This window comes from Cervus canadensis, chromosome 7 (genome assembly GCF_019320065.1).
Source record: "Cervus canadensis isolate Bull #8, Minnesota chromosome 7, ASM1932006v1, whole genome shotgun sequence".
NCBI classification, from domain to species: domain Eukaryota; kingdom Metazoa; phylum Chordata; class Mammalia; order Artiodactyla; family Cervidae; genus Cervus; species Cervus canadensis.
Window position 1 is genome coordinate 16073092 of NC_057392.1, and position 15546 is coordinate 16088637.

The 15546-nt window shown below is 40.7% G+C and overlaps 1 protein-coding gene across 1 annotated transcript in view; it reads left to right on the forward strand.

Moving 5' to 3' along the window:
- Nucleotides 1–1196: 1196 nt before the first annotated feature.
- Nucleotides 1197–15546, forward strand: part of MRPL3 (mitochondrial ribosomal protein L3) — a 50881-nt gene continuing 36531 nt past the window's right edge. The window contains exons 1-4 of the mRNA XM_043474410.1: nucleotides 1197–1451; nucleotides 2468–2652; nucleotides 3669–3760; nucleotides 5631–5729. Of these exons, the coding sequence (XP_043330345.1) occupies nucleotides 1360–1451; nucleotides 2468–2652; nucleotides 3669–3760; nucleotides 5631–5729 (468 nt within the window). The 5' untranslated portion in view covers nucleotides 1197–1359. The remainder of the gene's footprint in view (nucleotides 1452–2467; nucleotides 2653–3668; nucleotides 3761–5630; nucleotides 5730–15546) is intronic.

Genomic DNA, 15546 nt, shown 5'->3' on the forward strand with positions numbered 1-15546 from the left:
AGATTTCCAGGGCTTCCACAATACTCATCCCATATTATATGCTCAAGAAATGCTAGCCATTGGCAGTTGTAGGCAAGTCTTTTTATTCCCAGCTTCTTGCATACAGCATACCTCAAGACATGCTTGTTCAGTAAAGGGCTATTCTCAAATAACTGGGAAGCCAGGCTAGCATAAGCAAACAAAGATTTTGAGACCATTCTTTGTTTTCTTTTATCTTTACAGAACAGTTCAAGTAGTTATCAGGAATTGACCATGGCCTGGACTTTTTAAGCCAGCATAGCCATATTTCAGATAAAAGAGGGTCTTGAAATAGCTTACGTCTTTTTATTTCTGAATTTCTACAAGCACTCATCTGATAAAGAAGGAAACAAAGTAATAGAATGAATACTCAAGATCACACATGGTGATTAGGCTGACTCTGGAACCCAGGACAAGGGTTTATTTGTACTGAAAGTATATTAGGAATAAATGCTTGCGCAAAATAATTTAGTAATCATTTACTCTCTCCAGGAGTTTCTCCTGGTCAGGAACCCAGGAGTTTCTTGGCTGAGTGGTTCAGACCCAGTCTTTCATGACTGCAGTCATTGGAAATGTTGCCTGGAACCAGAGGAATCCCTTCCTAAGTGGTTAATTCCTAGTTGGCAAGATGGTTCCTCTTCACATGGGCCCCTCCACAGGGATGTTTGAGTGCCTGCAGGACAAGACTGCTGGCTTCCCTCATAGAGAGCCGTCCAAGAGCCCAAGACACACTAGCAAATACATTTTATGATCCACCCCTGGAAGTGATACCATATCAACTTGGCCATATTCTACTAGCACATGTCAGTCCTGTTTCAGTACCAATTCTTCCATCTGTTTTGGACCAACACTATCTGTATTCCTTCATTTGTAATATAAAAGTAACGACCTTTGTTCAGGGATGTTTTGAACATAACCCAATAAAAGAATATCAAGAGCTGCTTAGTACAACGAGCCGCCCCACAAGGGGCACTACTTAGAAGTGACTTCCTTAAGAAGCCTGTCCCTAGTTTGCCTCATTCTCCTAAAGTTTAAATTCAGTTTTTTTTCCACCCCATGGAGAGCCAGATCCCACCCTCCTCACCCCACTCAGAGCCAAAGTTAGGACTATTTCGGAGGCGGAACTCTAGTTCTTGGAGCCGAAGCCGGCACCGGCGCGCTTTGCGAGCGGACCGGAAATGGCTCCGGCAGTTCTTTCTCGTCCGGGAAGGCAGTGTGAGAAGCTGCGGGACAGCTCTGGACGGTTCACAGGACTGGGACACGGTCGCTGGGGCGACGTGAAAGCCAAGCTGAGCGGCAGGGCGCCCGAGGGTGAAGGGGCTGCGATCTCCCGGCCTCACCATGCCCAGTTGGAGGCTGCTGGCTTGGGCCGGCGCCCGGGTGCTGGACCGTGGCACGGGTGGCCTGGGCACTGCCCTGGGCTCGGGAAACAGGTGGGTGCTGGGGAGAGACGAGCGTGGGGGATTATCCTTGCACTCGCGGTCACGGACTGTGGCCTGGTCCGGCCCAGGGTAGGAGGGAGCTCCGTCCAGGCCTGAAGAGTTAAGAATCACTACTCAAAGGACGTGCCCTTTGAAGGGTTGAAGGGGTAGGTTTTTTATTTTTAATGCTGATGAGCCAGCGACTGGCAGCAAGCAGTACCAACAGCAATGATACTATCTTCCAGTTAGTGAGCGTTTACTCTATAATAAATGTTCTGTTAGAAACATTAGGCGCCTTGGCTCATGTAGCCTCATGAGAGCTGTTATCATCCGTTTTACAGATACCACCATTATTCCGTCCTATCATTATTCAGTTTTACAGATGAAGAGTCTTAGAGACAAGCGCTTTGCCCAAGGTCACTTAACTAATAAGTGCAGAATTGAGACTCTAGCCTGGATACATCTTCCTGTCTACAAAAGAGATAGACCTCAAAAAGCTTTACTTCTTTTCTGACCCTCCTCTCGAGAATTATACACCTCTTTCCTGACCTCCGTCCCCTAAAGTCTTTCTTGGGGTGTCCAACTAGTAGAATTCAGGTCTTTTAAGGATTTTTAGAATTTGCACACTCCATTTTTTCACCATTCTGAGCCTAGGCCATGTCATTACAGATAAGAGGTGAGTTTATCAGAAAAATATCAGTAAGCCCGCATTCTGTCACCACCACTGGATGTAAACTGTTAAGGTACATGTTCAAATGGGCCTGTGACTTCTTTTGTCTACATAGGACTACCCTGTTGGAAATCTGTTTATCCCAGAGGAGAAAGGGAGAACTTTTCCTCCAGGATATGTATTAACAGTTAAAATATGAGCCCCGTTATTTTCCTGAGGAATGTCAGTGAAAAAAACTGGAACAGGATGCAAACCTTTTCCTAAGGCCCTGACTATACTTTCCAGCTCATGTAACTTCCTGTACATTAAATGGGGAAACTTTTGAATTGTGCTTTGTTCTCTAATTTTATTTTTACAGAACAGACATCTGGATTTTGGTTAGAAGTCTCCATGGCAAGAGTGGTACTTGGTGGGATGAGCATCTTTCTGAAGAGAATGTTTCCTTTGTTAAGCAATTGGTCTCTGATGAAAATAAAGCCCAATTAGCAAGTAAACTCTGTCCTCTGAAAGATGAGCCATGGCCTATACATCCTTGGGAACCAGGTGGTTATTTTGTGTATGTTGTGTTCTCATTGCCTGATTACTGTCTGACTGGCACATTTAAAGTCATAGGGACTTCTGGATAAATTTGTCATTTCTGTTTTTCATGACATAACTGAGTCTGTTTCATTATGGTTTGGTTTGCAAGTATATTTCCAGCATCCTAGTCTATTGTTAGTGAATATCTGATGATCATCAGAACTTCCTCAAGAAATTGCCTAGTAGGTGAAAAGAGAATCATTCTGCAAATGTTTTCTTATTTTCTTCAGATAAAAAATAAAATAGAAAAGAAAAGCTGGAAGAGTGTGGTGAACTAAAATGTATTACTCAGAGATTTGCATTTGAGGTGTTCTAGCACTCAATGCCTGCCAAGCATAACCCCAGAATCAGCTCTTAGTGCCAGACAGAGTGCTATATCCATCTGTGGCCAGACCAAAAAGCATAAGACCTTTCCTGTTGAGGGTGTTCTCTTTGATTGGGGGTTATTGTGGCTGTCAAATTGTTTAATGACTAGACGTCTTAGTGGAGCAACTTCATCAATTTATACAGCAGACTGAGTGTCATGGTTGATGCTAACATTTTTTAGCCACAAAACCACTTATGTCATCTCGGTAACTCCAGCTAACTTCTTAGAGTTTGAGTGGTAGATATTTCCTGATTAATGAGGTTGGATATGAATTGATACTAGGAAAGCAAAGCATAAAGGTGGATTCATCATGCCCTCTGTTAATTACTACTATTCTAAATACTAGAATATATCACTTTAACTGTTTTCTTTATTTTGTATAGTTGTCTTATATTTTTTATTTTACAGAGAATTTATTGAGTAATACTATGTCAGGCATGGTTGAAGCCACTTATATCTGAAAGGAACAGTTGTATTTTACTCTATGGATATATCAGCATGTTTGTTATCTGCCTACTTCTTATATGAAACCAAAATTTAGGAAATCCTGTAGTATCAAGTTGACAAATGTTGGAAAAAACTGTGTGAATACTGATTTGTCTTTAATTGCCAGGTTCCTCTAGAGTGGGCCTTATTGCACTGAAGTTAGGCATGATGCCTTTATGGACCAAAGATGGTAAGAAGCATGTGGTCACATTACTTCAGGTGAGAAAGAAATAGAAGATAATAACAAATCTGTTGTGTGTGCTTTTTGTGCAAACCTGTTGCTCAATAGACAATATTTGTGTCCTGAAACATGTAAAGAAGAGGTAGAATGGAGCATAAATTCTGTGAAAGAGGTTTACTTCTGAGGATGTCAGTGAATGTTCTTACTCATGCCTGAGTGGTGGCTTTCTTGATACAGGTGTTGGGATAACTGGAGCAATAAAAAAAATGTGTAACCTAACTTCTTACAGATCTACTAGTTTAACTCACAGTCAGAAAAAAGTCTCAGTCCCATCTTATTTTCATTTATGCAGTTCTTTCCGTTCCAAGTTGTAATTTTCATCTCTTTACTACCTCAGAGTGTGACACTTACCTGGAGAAGCAGCATTTTGTTGTCTGAAATAAGGTTAATGGTTAAGAATGTAGTCCCTGGAACCTGAATATCTCATATCTTGGTTATGCCATTTCCTAGCTGTGTTTTTTGAAGCACTGTCTCATCTGTAAAAGATAGGATTTTATTCTTCAAGAGAAATCACAATGACCTTCCCCAAAGGGTTACTGTGAGGCTTGCACAAGATGATAAATGTCAAAAATGTCAGGCACTTAAAATTTAAAACAATGTTCAATGTCCATCCAGCATTAGCTGTTGCTGTCTTTATCATTATTACAAAAATCACTGGTAGGTTGAGACCATCATTCTCCAGATCACTTTGAACTGCTCACTTCATCTTTGGAGTTAAGCCTTGGACAAGTGATTAGGCAAGTGATGGAGATTAAAGTGAGAGCCCATACATGGAAGTGCTTCCAGTACTGTCCGGCATAGGTGGCCTGCAAGCCCTTAATAGGTTTTTACTGACTCCGAATGATCAAGGGAAGAATTATATCAATAGTTTCTAGAACTCTACAGAACTTTGGGAACTTTAAGGAATGATGGGTAGGATTGTAAATTGGAACAACTACTTCAGGAAATAGCTTAGCATTAGGGAAAGTTGAGGTAGGTGAACCTATGGTCTTCCAGTTTCACTCCTGAGTGTTACTAGAAAACTCAAACAGATGAGATATAGCAGCATTACTCTTAATACTCCGAAAATAGAAATAACTCATGTTTCCATCGTGGTAGAATGGATAAAGAAATCATGGTATATTTACATGATAAAGTGCTGGGTGGCAGTGAAAACGTATAGAATGGAGCTGCAAAAAGCAGTGTGGGTGAACCTTACCAATAGAATCTTGAGCAAAAGCAGGAAAATCTGGAGAAGTCTATGTGGTCTGACTTACATGAAGTTTCAACAGATAGCTCTAAACTGTGGGATTAAGCAGTGCTTTCAAAGGCAGTAATTATAATGAAAAGTTAAATGAATTATTATCACAGTGTCAAGAGGGATGGTTATTTATTTGAGGGGCAGTGCATCTCAAACTTTTCTGTACCTCAGAATCACCTGGGAGGCTCAGAAAACACAGGTTCTGTTGTAGTGGGTTCTCACAGGGGCCTGAGTTCCCAGGTAATGCTGATGCTGCTTGTCTAGGGACCACACTTTAAGAACCACTGCCCAAGGGGTAAAAAGGACAGGGAGGAATGGGTGTGAGGTGGGGATTGGGAAGAGACACAGAGGTTTGGGGGATTTTTGATATGGGTAGTGGTTATACACATAATTTCTTTGTAAATACTCCATTTTGTTTTATATTTGTGTTTCATGCATGTTGTGTACTGTGGTTAATAGTTTTTTTAGATTGTGATTGGTTTTAGAGGTATGATGAGATCAGAAACTTTAGAGAATTCCTAACTGTCCTAGGGACTCAATGTGGCTGGTATGTAATATTAACATGTATTCCAGCACATTGATTTTGTGTGTGTGTTTTTCTTTTCTAGGTACAAGACTGTCATGTCCTAAAATATACTCCAAAGGAAAATCATAATGGAAAAATGGCAGCCCTAACTGTAGGAGGAAAAACTGTGTCACGTTTCCATGTAAGGATGCATTTTCATTTCTAGAATACTGCATTTCATTAGCTTTAGATCTGAATTCTTTGAAATTCTGAATTAAGTTTTGAGGCTATCCCATAGTCATAAACTTGTCCTATAGGTAAACTGTGGATTTGGGGGAAGACAGTCTGATAGAGGGGCTTCCTTGATGGCTCAGACGGTAAAGAATCTGCCTGCGATCCGGGAGACCTGGATTCAGTCCCTGGATTGGGAAGATCCCCTGGAGAAGGGAATGGCAACCCACTCCAATATTCTTGCCTGGAGAATTCCATAGACAGAGAAGCCAAGGAGAGACAAGAAGGCCTACTTCAATGAACAGTGTATAAAAATAGAGGAAAACAACAGAAGGAGAAAGACGAGATCTCTTCTGGAAAATTGGAAATACCAAGGGAACATTTCACCCAAAGATGGGCACAATAAAGGACAGAAGTGGTAGAGATCTAGTAGATGCTGAAGAGATCAAGAAGAGATGGAAAGAACACACAGAAAGACTGTACAAAAAAGGACTGTACAAAAAAGATCTTAAGAACTGAATAACTAGTTCATGTTACCCAGAGCTAAGCATTCTGGAGTGTGAAGTCAAGTGGGCCTTAGGAAGCACTGCTGTGAATAAAGCTAGTGGATGCAATGGAATTCCAGTAGAGCCATTCAAAACCCTAAAGGATGATGCCATCAGAGTGTTGCACTGAATATGTCAGCAAATCTGGAAGACCTAGCAGTGGCCACAGGACTGGAAAAGGTCAGTCCTCACCCCAATTCCCAAGAAGGGATGGGACTAAAGCATGTTTAGTACTTTAGTACTAAAGTAAAAAAGAATGTTCTAACCATCTGACAGTTCCACTCATCTCTCATGCTAGTAAGGTCATGCTTAAAATCTTGCATGCCAGGCTTTAGCATTATGCGAACCAAGAACTTCCAGATGTCCAGGCTGGGTTTAGAAAAGGCAGGGGAACCAGAGATCAAATTGCTAACATTTGCTGGATCATAGAGAAAGCAAGGGAATTCCAGAAAAACATCTACTCTGTTTCATTAACTTCGCTAAAGCCTTTGACTGTGTGGATCATAACAAACTGTGGAAAGCTCTTAAAGAGATGGGAATACTAGACCATCTTACCTATCTCCTGAGAAACCTGTATGCGGGTCAGGAGCAACAGTTAGAATCCTGTATGGAACAACTGATTGGCTCAGGATTGAGAAAGGAGTGCGACAGGGCTGTCTGCTGTCATCTTGTTTATTTAACTCATACACTGAGCACAGCATGAGAAATGCTGGACTGGATGAGTTACAAGCTGGAATCAAGACAGGCAGGAGAAACATCAACAACCTCAGATACGCAGATGGTACCACTCTAATTGCAGAAAGTGAAAAGGAACTAAAGAGCCTCTTGATGAGGGTGAAGGAGGAGAGTGAAAGAGCAGGCTTAAACTAAACATTAGGGAAAAAACACACTAAGATCTTGGCATCAGCCCCATTACTTCATGGTAAATAAAAGGGGAAAAAGTGGAAGTAGTGACAGATTTCCTCTTCTTGGGCTCTAAAATCACTGTGGATGGTGACTACAGCCAAATCAGAAGATGTTTGCTTCTTGGCGGGAGAGCTATGACAAATCTAGGCAGTGTGCTGAAAAGCCAAAACATTACTGTGCTGACAAAGATTAGTATATAAAGGCTATAGTCTTTTCAATGGTCACGTGCGGTTGTGAGAGCTGGACCGTAAAGAAGACAGAGCACCAAAGAATTGATGCCTTCAAACTGTGGTCTGGAGAAGACTCCTGAGAGTCCCTTGGACAGCAAGGAGATCAAACCAGTCAATCTTAAGGGAAATCAACCCTGAATACTCATTGGAAGGACTGATGCTAAAGCTGAAGCAACAGTATATGGCCACCTGATGCAAAGAGCCAACTCATTGGAAAAGACTCTGATGCTGGGAAAGATTGAAGACAGGAGGGGAAGGGGATGACAGAAGATAAGGTGGTTGGATGGCATCCCAACTCAATGAACATGACTTTGAGTAAACTTCAGGAGTTGGTGATGGACAGGGAGGCCTGGTGTGCTGCAGTCCACGGGGTTGCAAAGAGTTGGACACGACTGAGCGACTGAACTGAACTGTAGTCATATTGTTATCATGGTTAACTAAATTAGAAAATCCCCTGTGCTGGGAGGACATTTAAGGGGTGAGCCCTCTAGGAGAGTTCATAAAAGTCTTTTGCCCTGGAGCAGTTGCTTTGGACTTGGGAGAGGCAAGCATTATAAAACCAGGTTAGGATGAGCTGGTGGGACAGGACCCGGCAGGTCAGTGCTGATGCTGTGACCTGGGACAGAGACAAGGAACGGATTGCTTTGGAGGAAAGATATAAAGAGTTTACAGAAAAAGCAGGTGGAACTGTCCTATACGTAGTGGGGTATGTGTGCTAAGTCACTTCAGTCGTGTTCGACTGTTTGTGACCCCATGGACTACAGCCCGTCAGGGTCCTCTGTCCATGGAGATTCTCAGGCAAGAATACTGGGCGTGGGTTGTCATGACTCCTCCATGAGATCTCCCGGACCCAGGGATAGAATCTCTTAGGTCTCTTGCATTGGCAGGCGGATACTTTACCACTAGCACCACATGAGATATACTGATCAGTAAATTGGCAATGGTTGAAGTCCTATGGTTTAATAGGCCTATCTCATAAGTATTAGAGGACTTATTTTTGCATATTATGGTAGTATGGTTAGCTTATTTTTCATTAAGACTTCATAGTAATATCTGCTACTCTTGACAGTTTATTGACTAATAATTATGGGGTTCAGATAATGTAGTTAAAAGTACAATATGATATTTTTGGAAACTTTTTAAAAAAATGTCAAATGTTTGAATTTTTAAGTGTAAATATTTGCCAGACCTCCTGTGAATCATATGAACAATTCTTTAGTTTGCTAGATACCACTGTTTTCTAATTGATTATATTTCTGTGTTTTTGTTAAGGCTAACACTGTCATCTTTATTTCATTACCAATTTTGTAAGTTTCTGGCTCTGTAGCCTCCATATTTGTAAATCAGGTGTCATGTTGGGGTAATCCATTCTGTAGTAGCAGATTTGTGAACATTACCTCCTCAGGACTGTGAGATAGTGGGAAATGAGTGGGCATGGCATCAGAAGAGCTGAGTTCTGTTTCTGTGGCTGCTATTAGCTCTTTCATGCCACCTTTGAGAACATCCATTTTCTTACCCACCAAAACAAGCAATTGGACTTGATGGTCTCTGAATTCCTTCCCAGTTCTAGAAGTTTCACACTGATTCTCAAATACTTTAGTTTTTAACAAAAAACAAAAGTTCCCCTCCTACTTGCCAGCTCAATTTATTTATTTTCCTTAATGATGAAGACAGTCTTGTTGATAAAATCTTAATAACTAAACTATCAGAGAAATGTTAATACTTTTATTTCTGCTTTTGTACTAGAGACTGGTCTTCATACCTTAAATTTTATCTCACCAGGGAATGTATAGCACAGCAGGATGCTGATTTGGATGCCGATTCTTATACTGTAGTGAATTTTAAACACATAACTGACATGAATTTTTTAAACTATTCACTACTGTGGTATAGGAAGTTCTTCAGAGGCCCATTTATTCTTCAAGATATTAATTTTCTAGGTCTAGAGGTCATGTATTGCAATATTAAGAAACAAGTTTGTCTTTGAATGACCTTTTGTCAGAATAGGATGTGAAAATGAAGTTCTAGAATTCTTTAGAAGTAAAGCATTTTGGTTCAGAAAGACAGATTTTTGAAAATCAATGTATACAAACTTCAGACTTTCATTTGCACATTGTAACCCTCAGTGAAACTGCAAGTACATTGATTTTAGAGGATCTGAGAGAGAGAGAGAGATCTATGAATATTAAATAGTTTAGCATTTTAAAATGAGTTGATTAAATCAGTTTTATTTCTACTAAGGCTAGAATGTTATTTTTCTTAATCTGTAAAGAATTTATGCCTCCAAGAAATTAGGCTACTTGGCTTTTGCTATTTGTGTACCATATTATAAATAAAAACTGATGTGGTACATAATGTTTTTGAATAAAGAAGTTTAAGTGGCCTTACAGGTTGATTAAATCAATTCATATTTGGGGCAGAGAAGCATTTTCATTGTGAGAAGGATAATTGAAGAGGGAGAAAAAAGTGCAGCCATGTGGATGGGATTATCCAAGTGTGACACTGCTCTCAGTCTTTAAATTGCCTTTTGAAATCATGTATTTGGAAGTTAGGGAAAAAGCCCTCTGTAACACTACTGTTGACTTCAGCTCAGCTTGAACATTTGGTTTTTCTCAGGACAGATGCCTGATTAGTTTTATGATATTTTTATTTAAAAGAAAAAATGATTTAACTTTAGTGAAATTGGAAGATAATCAGGAAGTATGTATTACCTTTCTCCTCCTTATGTCTCAGTCTAGAGTTACTTAGTCAGGATGTTTGTCTTGTCCATTTTGTATTACTAAAAAACAAGATTTTTCTCATTAGCCTCCTGGAATACTTAAAAACTGATATTAATAAAATATGTTTTTTAAATTGCCAAGTAGAATATGTGAAGGTCAAATATAAAATTGAAATTCTGTTCTAAAATTTAATAAATCTGAATCTGATACATCACAGAAATAATTTTAAGTATCCACATTTTTAGATGTTTTACTGAAGTTAAATTGATCTAAAACACTTATAGTTACAGATCTGCAACATACTGATTCAGAATTTCTGTGCATTACAAAATGATTCCCATGATCAGTATAGTTACCATCTGTTGCCATTCAAAGTTATTACAATATTGTTGACTATATCCTCCGTGCTATACATTTCATCCTCAACACTCATTTATTTTGTAACTGGAAGTTTACCTCTTAACTGCCCTCACTATTTCATTCATCCCCCCAACCCCTCCCATCTGGCAACCACCTGTTTGTTCTCTGTATCTATTAGTCTGTTTCTGTTTTGTTATCTTCCATTCATTTGTTTTTTAGATTCTGCATATAAGTGAAATCATATGGTATTTGTCTTTCTCCATCTGACTTACTTCACTTCACATAATATCCTCTAGACCCATACATGTTGTTGCAAATGGCAAGATTTTCTTTTTTTCATGGCTGAGTAATATTCCATTTTGTCTGTCTGTGTGTGTGTGTGTGTGTGTGTGTGCAGTTCAGTTCAGTGGCTCACTCGTGTCCTACTCTTTGCAACCCCATGAATTGCAGCACGCCAGGCCTCCCTGTCCATCACCAACTCCCGGAGTTTACTCAAACTCATGCCCATCGAGTCGGTAATGCCATCCAGCCATCTCATCCTCTGTCGTCCCCTTCTCCTCCTGCCCGTAATCCCTCCCAGCATCAGGGTCTTTTCCAATGAGTCAACTCTTCGTATGAGGTGGCCAAAGTATTGGAGTTTCAGCTTCAGCATCAGTCCTTCCATGAACACCCAGGACTGATCTCCTTTAGGATGGACTGGTTGGATCTCCTTGCAGTTCAAGGGACACCTAAGAGTCTTCTCCAACACCACAGTTGAAAAGCATCAATTCTTTGGCACTCAGGTTTCTTCACAGTGCAACTCTCACATCCGTGCATGACCACTGGAAAAACCATAGCTTTGACTAGACGGACCTTTATTGGCAAAGTAATGTCTCTGCATTTTAATATGCTGTCTAGGTTGGTCATAACTTTCCTTCCAAGGAGTAAGCATCTTTTATTTTCATGGCTGCAGTCACCATCTGCAGTGATTTTGGAGCCCCCAAAAATAAACTCTCTCACTTTTCCATTGTTTCCCCATCTATTTCCCATGAAATGATGGGACCAGATGCCTTGATCTTAGTTTTCTGAATGTTGAGCTTTAAGCCAACTTTTTCACTCTCCTCTTTCACTTTCATCAGGAGGCTCTTTAGTTCTTCACTTTCTGCCATAAGGGTGGTGTCATCTGCATATCTGAGGTTATTGATATTTCTCCCAGAAATCTTGATTCCAGCTTGTGCTTCCTCCAGCCGAGCATTTCTCATGATGCACTCTGCGTATAAGTTAAATAAGCAGGGTGACAATATACAGCCTTGACGTACTCCTTTTCCTATTTGGAACCAGTCTGTTGTTCCATGTCCAGTTCTACCTGTTGCTTCCTGACCTGCATACAGATTTCTCAAGAGGCAGGTCAGATGGTCTGGTGTTCCCATCTCTTTCAGAATTTTCCACAGTTTATTGTGATCCATACAGTCAAAAGCTTTGGCATAGTCAATAAAGCAGAAATAGGTGTTTTTCTGGAACTCTCTTGCTTTTTCGATGATCCGGTGGTTGTTGGCAATTTGATCTCTGGTTCCTCTGCCTTTTCTAAAACCAGCTTGAACATCTGGAAGTTCATGGTTCACGTATTGCTGAAGCCTGGCTTGGAGAATTTTGAGCATTACTTTGCTAGTGTGTGAGATGAGTGCAATTGTGCGATAGTTTGAGCATTCTTCGGCATTGTCTTTCTTTGGGATTGGAATGAAAACTGACCTTTTCCAGTCTGGTGGCCACTGCTGAGTTTTCCAAATTTGCTGGCATATTGAGTACAGCACTTTCACAGCATCATATTTTAGGATTTGAAATAGCTCAACTGGAATTCCATCACCTCCTCTAGCTTTGTTTGTAGTGATGCTTCCTATGGCCCATTTGACTTAACATTCCAGGATGTCTAGCTCTAGGTGAATGATCACACCATCATGATTATCCAGGTAGTGGAGATCTTTTTTGTACAGTTCTTCTGTGTATTCTTGTCACTTCTTCTTAATACCTTCTGCTTCTGTTAGGTCCCTACCATTTCTGTCTTTTATTGAGCCCATCTTTGCATGAAATGATCCCTTGGTATCTCTAATTTTCTTGAAGAGATCTCTAGTCTTTCCCATTCTATTGTTTTCCTATATTTCTTTGCACTGATCTCTGAGGAAGGCTTTCTTATCTCTCCTGGCTGTTCTTTGGAACTCTGTATTCAAATGCATATATCTTTCCTTTTCTCCTTTGCTTTTCGCTTCCTCTTCTTGTCACAGCTATTTGTAAGGCCTCCTCAGACAGCCATTTTGCTTTTCTTCAGTTCCTTTTCTTGGGGATGGTCTTGCTTCCTGTCTCCTGTACAATGTCATGGACCTCCGTCCATAGTTCATCAGGCACTCTGTCAGATCTAGTCCCTTAAATCTATTTCTCACTTCCACTCTAGAGTCATAAGGGATTTGATTTAGGTCATAACCTGAATGGTCTAGAGCTTTTCCCCACTTTCTTCAATTTAAGTCTGAATTTGGCAATAAGGAGCTCATGATCTGAGCCACAGTCAGCTCCCGATCTTGTTTTTGCTGACTGTATAGAGCTTTTCCATCTTTGGCTGAAAGAATATAATGACTCTAATTTCAGTGTTGGCCATCTGGTGATGTTCATGTGTAGAGTCTTTTGTTATGTTGTTGCAAGAGGGTGTTTGCTATGACCAGTGTGTTCTCTTGGCAAAACTCTGTTAGCCTTTGCCCTGCTTCATTCTGTACTCCAAGGCCAAATTTGCCTGTTACTCCAGGTGTTTCTTGACTTCCTACTTTTGCATTCCAGTCCCCTATAATGAAAAGGACATCTTTTTAGGGTGTTAGTTCTAAAAGGTCTTGTAGGTCCTCATAGAACCTTTCAACTTCAGCTTCTTCATCATTGCTGGTTGGGCATAGACTTGGATTACCATGATATTGAATGGTTTGCCTTGGAAACGAACAGAGATCATTCTGTCGTTTTGAGATTGCATCCAACTACTGCATTTCGGACTCTTGTTGACTATGATGGCTACTTCATTTCTTCTCAGGGATTCCTGCCCATGGTAGTGGATATAATGGTCATCTGAGTTAAATTCTCCTATTCCAGTCCATTTTAGTTTGCTGATTCCTAGAATGTTGACTTTCACTCTTGCCATCTCCTGTTTGACCACTTCCAATTTGCCCTAATTCATGGACCTAACATTCCAGGTTCCTATACAATATTGCTCTTTACATCATTGGACCTTGCTTCTATCGCCAGTCCCATCCACAACTGGGTGTTCTTTTTGCTTTGGCTCCATCCCTTCATTCTTTCTGGAGTTCTTTCTCCACTGATCACCGTAGCATATTGGGCACCTACTGACCTGGGGAGTTCATCTTTCAGTGTCCTATCTTTTTGCCTTTTCATACTGCTCATGGGATTCTCAAGGCAAGAATACTGAAGTGGTTTGCCATTCCCTTCTCCAGTGGACCACATTTTGTCAGAATTCTCCGCTGTGACCCATCCATCTTGGATGGCCCTACATGGAGTGGCTTCGTTTCATTGAGTTAGACAAGGCTGTGGTCCATGTGATCAGATTGGCCAGTTTTCTGTGATTGTGGTTTCAGTCTGTCTGCCCTCTGACGCCCTCTCTCAGCACCTACTGTCTTACTGGGGTTTCTCTTACCTTGGATGTGGAGTATCTCTTCATGGCTGCTCCAGCAAAGTGCCGCCCTTGCTCCTTACCTTGGACGTGGGGTATCTCCTCTGGGCCGGCTCTCCTGACCTCGGATGTGGGGTATCTCCTCTTGGCTGCTCTGGCACTGCACAGCGCGCCACTGCTCCTGGGGTAGTATGATTATCTTAACAGTATTCTTTCAGTCCATTAGCATAGTATATCTTTCCATTTCTTTGTGTCATCTTCAGTTTCTTTCATCAGTGTCTTTTAGTTGTCCAAGTATATATTTATTCCTAGTTTTTTGTGTTTTTTTGGGTACAATTGCATATGGAATTTGTTTTCTTAATTTCTCTTTCTGTTCATTGTTAGTATATAGAAAAACAACAGATTTCTATATATTAATTTTGTTTGCTGCCTCTTTACTGAATTCATTTTTTCTAAAAGTTTTAAAAAAATTTTCCATATATAGTATTATGTCATCTGCCAACAGTGATAGTTTTACTTCTTCCTTTCCTGTCTGGATTCCTTTTATTTCTCTTTCAAGGAGCTATATTTTTAAATGAAAACTTTGATGTTTGCTTTCATAGAAGAATTGAGTATGATTGAAGATGGAAAGCATGGTCCTTGGTGATGTTGAATATCAGTCTTAGATTTCAGCATATGGGAAGTGAAACCATAGAGAGTAACAGGAATGAATGTATATTATCACTGTTGGAAGAAAGGACAGCTTCTGAGGGGCCTGTGAGGTAGAAAACAGTCTTCTGTGGACATCCAGAGCAGAACTGCTCAGTATTTGTTACATGGTGTCACTGTGGGGCTCCAGGGGGATTCTCAGGCTGGGGAGGGGGGTGGCGTGGGGACTGATCCGAAACCACAGTTCTCTGCCCTCAGGCCAGTGCCCCCCGATTTCATGTCACCTAAGGGCAGTGACACGGTGAGTTATAAAGGGGCACAGTTCATATTTCAAACTGAAATTAGCAAGTACCTTAAGTTTGCTGCATATTCAAATACATGTTTTTCAGATAAGAGTGACTTATCACTGGAGCTGGGACTGGACATGTATTTAACAGACTTGCAGTAAGCTTTTCTGGGCATGTATTTAACAGAAAGTAGTACATAGTGGGAGGAGATTATGGACCAAGAGACTGGGACAGGCAGGCACAGCTAAGCATATATAGAGTACTGTGGCTCATCAGGGCCTTGCAAGTGCTTTGTGTAGGATCAGAGGGGAAGCTGAGGGAGAGGGAACAGCAGGAAGATAAATACTGTTGATTATATTCTCATGAAAGAGGCTCTTCACATCAGGAAGTGTAAAGTGGTACAACTTTTTGGGTAAGTCTTACAGCAATCTATGTCAAGCGTGTTAATTTAAAAA